The 6,500-nt window shown below is 44.3% G+C and overlaps 1 protein-coding gene across 1 annotated transcript; it reads left to right on the top strand.

The window, feature by feature from the left end:
* LOC135406844 (uncharacterized) lies at nucleotides 1–4,896 on the top strand. The gene is made up of 2 exons (XM_064641318.1): nucleotides 1–935; nucleotides 3,379–4,896. Exons 1-2 carry the CDS (start codon nucleotides 480–482, stop codon nucleotides 3,448–3,450), a joined length of 528 nt encoding a protein of 175 aa, XP_064497388.1. The 5' UTR covers nucleotides 1–479; the 3' UTR covers nucleotides 3,451–4,896.
* The last annotated feature ends 1,604 nt before the right edge of the window (nucleotides 4,897–6,500 follow it).

The raw sequence follows: 6,500 nt of genomic DNA, 5'->3' as shown, positions 1-6,500 counted from the left end.
TGAAACTCCGCCGGGTACAGATTTCTCTGCCTTTATCTTGTCCCAGGCACATCGCATCGGCAAGCACCCAGGCACACACGCGCACATGCGAGACACACGTCGTGCTGTCTGGCAAACCTCCTCGTCGGGAAGGGCGCCAGCGACGCGAAATGCAATCCAGTGGCTTCCCCCTCCTTCCTCCCAAGAAGAGTTATTTTAAAACTTCAGGCATAGTTCTCGGTAGTAACAGTGACCAGGGATAAAAGGGGAAGGGAGGAAGTGCGGGAGGGAGCGTGGTAACAAGAGAAGTGTTAAAACCCTTCGAGGCTGTTGCAGAGCGGCTGCAGCAGCAGCAGCAGCAGCAGCAGCAGCAGCAGCAGCATTAGCAGGGTGAGCCGGGACGGGAGGGCAGCGATGGCTACGGGGCCGGGACAGTCCGGGGAGCGGCGGAGGAGCTGCGGAGAGGCACCTTGCGCGGGTGGTCCCGGCTCCGCCCGGCGATGAGGGCACGGCCGGGGCCGGCGCTACCCGAGCGGAGCGGAGCCGCAGGAAGCGGGCATCCGAGGGGGCTGGCACGGCCCCGCCCGGCCCAGACCGAGCCCGCAGCAGCCACCCGGGGAGAGCGGCGGCAGCCCACCATGTCGCTGCCGGCGGGGATGCCAGAGTCCCGCGGCGCCCCGCACAGCTTCGCCCCGCTACCCCGGCCAGCTCAGGGCTCGCTGTCCGCCGGGGCCGCCGCTCTCCCGCCGCCGCCGCTCCGCCCAGACGAGCTGCAGCGCGGTCGCCCATGCCCATGGCCATGGCCATGCCCCCCGGGCGCGCTGCCCGCCATCTCGCTGCTCGGGCTGGCGCTGCTGCAGGTCGGCCTGGGCTGCGCCCTGGTGGCGCTGAGCGCGGTGGTGTGGCTCAGCAGAGCCGGGCAGATGAACGCGTGCTCCACCTGCGCCGGCTCCTTGGTAAGTAGCAGCTGCAGGTCCGGCGGGGCGTGCGGGGCACCTGCGGAGCACCTGCGGGGCAGAGCGGCCGCCGGTCCCGCTCCTCAGCGCCCGCTTGGAAATAGGGTGCAGGTAATGCTTTCGCTGACACTTTAGCCAGGGTGTCAGCTTGACCCCAGATAGGGGATTTATTTCCTGACGTGCATTTTTGCCCCCCCCCCCCCAAGTTATTTTACGCAATTAGAAACAAGATTTTCAAAAGTCACTGTGTATGTAGATGTTATATATTGCTTTATTGCATTGTGTTGCATATTGATTTTATGCGTTGCACCTTTCCTCTCGTGACAGAGAAAACAGCAATGTTCCAGGGGGAAAAAAATGGATGGGCTTGAGATAGTTTTATAAAGAGTCCTGAGAGAAGTTATTCCATCTTGTGTTGAACTCTGCTTTAAACCATAGCTTTATAAATACAGAATATATATAATAGTTTGTGTTGCAGAAGCTCGGCAGTGGCAAGCAGAAATCAACAAGAGTAGAAGGGTCAGGGTGACTAGTCACAGTTTCTGGGCCCTGGAGCAATGAGCAAGTTGTGTTCTGTGGCTGGGACGCTCAGCTCCTGCTGCTAGTGTGAAGAGCATCAGCCTATCCTCAGTTCAGACATTTAAATTACATTGCCAGTGTTGTTCACCACCTGTGAAAACATGCTCCATGATCTGTGGTTTGGGGATCACACAGTCCTTCGGCAGTGGGGGGGAAATCCAGGCCATCCAAATGGGTATTTTAGCTATGTCTCTTGTGATCTTTCATCTTTTTTTTTCTTTACTCTAGGTTAAAAGAAGTTTAAGTATATGTATAAGTTTAAGTATATAAGCTCTGGACTTTCTTTGAACTCTGCACACAGAACCATGCTTACGCTTTTAAAATGTTTTAAAATTGCACATGGAAAATAGAAGTATCAGTATCTTTAATAATGAAGAAGGGTGTTGTTTTTGTTTGGCATTTTTTAATGCTATCTCTGAAACAATAGTACACTTGGAAAAGTTACTGAAAATACCTTGTGGGTGTAACAGCATGAGTGAAAATTTTAGCCCAGAAGCAACCTGGAAAAGTAGTGGTCATTAAAAGCTGGAATTGATGGTATCTGTTTTGAGTGGGGGTTTGGCTTGTTTTTTTTCATTTGTTGTTTAGTTTTGTTTTTTTTTTTTCATTATGGATGCGATATGATGACTTGTTAAGTGCAAGCCAGGAAAGCTTTGAGAAAGACTTTTCTTATCTTAAAGCTTTAACAAATGTAATGAATTATGTCTTGTTTTCCTTAACGCAAAAAACCAATTCACATCAGTATTGGTGTGCTTTGTTATAAAATCGTGTGACCACTTTGCAGTCAGAGAATTCAAAAAATACTTTGATATGAAACTGCAGAGTGTATGTGGTTTTGCAACACCAGTGATGATATCAGTAGGTGTTTTCATCAAATCGTATATGCACATTATGCTAGATCAGATTGATCATGTCAAGTGAATGAAGTTGCAGAAGGAACTTAATAAAAATATTAGTGGATGACTTCCTGCTTGTTCTAGTCTTCTTGTTTCTTTTTAGTGTAGGAGCTTGATGTCCATTGGCTTAGTCACAAAGTCTCATGAGTTAAAAGTATACCTGTTGATTTGCAGGACATGCTGAAAAACTGATTTGCCTTTCTCTATAGTATTCCCATTGTTCTGTGAGAGAGTATTTGGGTATGCTATTTGTTTCAGTTCTACAGCAGTTCTTTCTCCTTCCTTTGTTGTTTTGCCCTCTAAGATAAAGAAAGTTGTGGGGTTCAGTTCTGTGATTCAGCAAGTTTGGTCTAACAAGTGCTGTTGCAGAAGGGTGTGCTTTTACTTCTATTCTTTCCTCATGCTGATACTGACATTAATCTGATTAAACAGCAAATCATTTCAGGGAGATAGTGCTGCTGCTCTTCGCTGGTTTTGGTAGGGTTCATACTCTGGGTTTTAGTTCACCAGAATGGTCAGAAGAGGGCCAGATCAGCACAATGGAAGAAAGAGGTAGGCAGTCATGAAGTGCTGGAGTGGCGACACAAGGTGGAGACACAGAGCCAGTTTTTAGATTTGCTTGGCTATGCTGCAGAGAACAAGTGCTCAACTGGCTGAATATAATTATTTTAGGCAACTGTGGAGGTCAGAGTTGCTGACATACTACTTGTCCCCATGAGTGTTTTCTGGGAGGAAAAAAATAAGAAAAGAATAGTTTTAAATTTGGTTGTGTTATTTCATAGGATGTTTTTAGGAAAGAAAAACCTCATAAGCAGAGGTTGTTATTCTCTGCTTTAAAGTGCATCTTCATATCTTCCCAATGTTGTTGTAGTGTTCCAAAGTACCATTCATCAGAACAGTAATAAAAAAACCAAGTAAATGGCATTTCATGAACAGTTGTTCACTTCTTGATGTTTTTGATGTTGTAGGCAATGTTATGTAGAATCTTAGGGTTGACAACATGGAAGACGACAGTGATGATTTTGGTAAGTATGGATTAAAATTTTGTAAGGAAATTATCAAAATATGATTCTGATTTAATAGTCATTGGTAAAAAGAGAAATCTCTTCTTTCTCCTTGAAAAAAAAAAAAAACCTGTATGGTTGAGTCTCTCTTTTTAAATTGTAGAATCATAATTATTGAAAGAGGAGACCATGACTCCTGCATGGCTGGAGTCCTCAGTAAGGGCAAAAATGGACCATGTGTGGAAGAATTGTTAGCGTTGTTTACAGAACATATTTTGTGGTTTTGTATGTATAAGGAAGTGCTGGCTTAGAATAAATAATTTAGCTCTCTGAGGCAGTGCTGCTTAAACGTAAACGGGGGAGATGGCTTTAAAGCTTAGCTCAGTTGTAGTGTTTTTTGATAGCAGCTTTGAGTGCAAGCCGAAGTCTTGCCAGCTTACAGTACTATCCAGTGTTACCATTTCAGATACAGTTGGCATTGCAATGCTGTGAGGGAAGTAAATTGATGTGTTAGCTGTTTCCAATTGTAAGTGAAATCTGAAGCTGTGTGGCTCCTAATATCTCAGAGTTGGGATTTGAAAAAGTGTTTTGCAGTTGCTTTTGTTTGTAGGTTTGGGGAGTTTTTTGGTGGGTCGGTTGGTTTGGGGGTTTTTTGTTTGTTTGTTTGGGGTTTTTTGCCTTACTGTCACTTCTGAAGACTTCTTCCAAGCCAAAGCAGTTGTTTCATTTTTGTGCAGGACTTCTTTGGGATCCACGAAGACATTGATGAGGAGTACCAACTATCAGACATGTGAGCTAGATATAGAATCAGAGTCATAGAATAATCAAGTTTGGAAGAGACCTTTAAGATCATCCAGTCCAACCATCAACCCGGCACTACCACTGTAACCCCTAAACCACTAAAGCACATCACCTAGTGCCAGATCCAGACACTTCGTAAACACCTCTGGGGTGATGCCTCCACCACCTCCCTGGACAACCTAATCCAATACTGGACCACACCAACAGTGAAATATTTTTCCTAATATCTAATCTGAATCTCCCCTGTCTCATCTTAAGGCTATTTCCTCTTGTTCTCTCACTGCAGGCACAGTAGAAGAGATCAGCCCTCACCTCACTACAACCTCCTTTCAGGTAGTTGTAGAGAGCAATGAGATCCCCCTGAGCCTCCTTGAGACTAAACCAACCCAGCTCCCTCAGCTGTTCCCCATAAGACATGTTTTCTAGACCCTTCACAAGCCTTGTTGCCCTCCTCTGGACACACTTCAGCACCAAAATGTCATTTTTAGAGTAAGGGCACCAGAACTGAACACAGCACTCAAAGTTTGGCCTCACCAGTGCCGAGTACAGGGGGATGATCACTGCCCTAGACCTGCTGGCTACGCTATTCTTCATACAGGCCAAGATGCCATTGGCCTTCCTGGCCACCTGGGCACACTGCTGGCTCATATTGGACCAGCTGTCAACCAGCATCCCCAAAATGCATTGACTTATCCCCAAAATGCATTGACTTTTGGTCAGACTGAAATGGTCAGGGAGTTGAACTAGATGATCATCGTAGGTCCCTTCCAATTGAAATACTCTATTCTGCATAAAAAAAAAAAAAAAAGGAGATTAGCATTAAACACTTCATGAGGCTAAGGAAATCATGCCTTGAATTAGCTACAATATTTCAAGTTCAGATTGTTAGTTTCTGTGAGCATATTTATCTCGTGCTAAATATCTAATATATCTACCCTCTAGTACCCTCTATATCTACCCTTTTCTCCAGGAAGTTATGAGGAGTTATGTGAATTGTAAAACCAAACTTCCTACATATGTCAGCAATGAGACTAATTTTGTAGTCATGACTTAGAATTATGACATTCACAAGCAAAACTATAAAATACATTCCGAACTAAAGCATATAATTTTTTCAGCTGTGATTGTCCTCCCCTTTTTCCTCCTTATGTAAGTCTTAGCACTAGTTTCTTGTAAATACACTTCTAATGGATTTATCTTTCCCAGCTTTTACACTGAATCCCTTTTCTCTTTGCCTGTACAGAGCCTGTACAAAGCTGTGAAGGCAGGAGAGATTGCACAGTAGTGTCCCTGACAGCCCTTAACTTAAGCAGGTGCCAGGTGTAGAAATGCCTTTATGCAGCAAGTGAGCTTTGTGGAAAGAAGTGGTTGCACTTGCAGGTGGCTTTATAAGATTGTTATGGAACCCAGATATTTAACATGTTGGGTACCTGTGCTAGGGCCATGCCAGAAATCTGAGGAGTGATATCAATTACCGTGTTTTATGTTGTAGCAACTTATGTCAGCATTTAGTTGTCTTTATGCAGAAACTTTGGACTGTGCTCAACAGTTAAAGTTTGTGCTATTAAGTGGTGGCTATCCTTTTTCCCTGTATAGTTATGTCTTAATTTACAAATGTCTAAGAAGGGGCCTCTGCTTCTCTTTTTATGTGTTTGAGCTGTTTTCAACACTCAGTTTCACACTTTCTTCAAATAGTGCGAAAACCAGCCCCTAAATTCTTCATATACTCCCAAAGGCCCCAAAATAGCTTTGTTTTAAGCTCATGTTGAATAATTATATCTAGATTTTAATTTTACATGGTGTGTGCTATAAGCCCTCAGATGTAACAGTTGGGCTGTAACTAGGGGTAGATGGTTAAGCTCCATCATCTAACTTCTCTGCTTCCCACAGCTGAGTCATGAGCAAAATTACAGTGACTGGTGAGTGCCACAGAATTTGTCCATGATGAGGTGCTGATCCTCTGAGCAGATTCTGGTATACTCAAGAACATGGTGATGCTCTTTCTTATGTGTTTCTGTATTATCTAATTTTTGGGTTTGATTGTCAGTTTGTGGACTTAGGAAATTTTATGATGCAATTGACATTTATCTCTGCTCCCTTTAAAAGTACTAATTCTTTCTAAAAGAAACCTATTTGCTGTTCTGATTCAGGATTTCAGGATTCAGGATTTTCATCTCTGAAACCTGCTGGAGTACACATGTTTGCCTGCAGCTCCTTTGCATGGCATCAGTCTAGCTCCTCCAGTAAAAGGCTCACAAAATGTTTCTCTCCATCTTCCCATCTTT

This window comes from Pseudopipra pipra, chromosome Z, assembly GCF_036250125.1.
Source record: "Pseudopipra pipra isolate bDixPip1 chromosome Z, bDixPip1.hap1, whole genome shotgun sequence".
NCBI lineage: Eukaryota > Metazoa > Chordata > Aves > Passeriformes > Pipridae > Pseudopipra > Pseudopipra pipra.
This window is presented reverse-complemented; position numbering and strand designations above follow the sequence as displayed.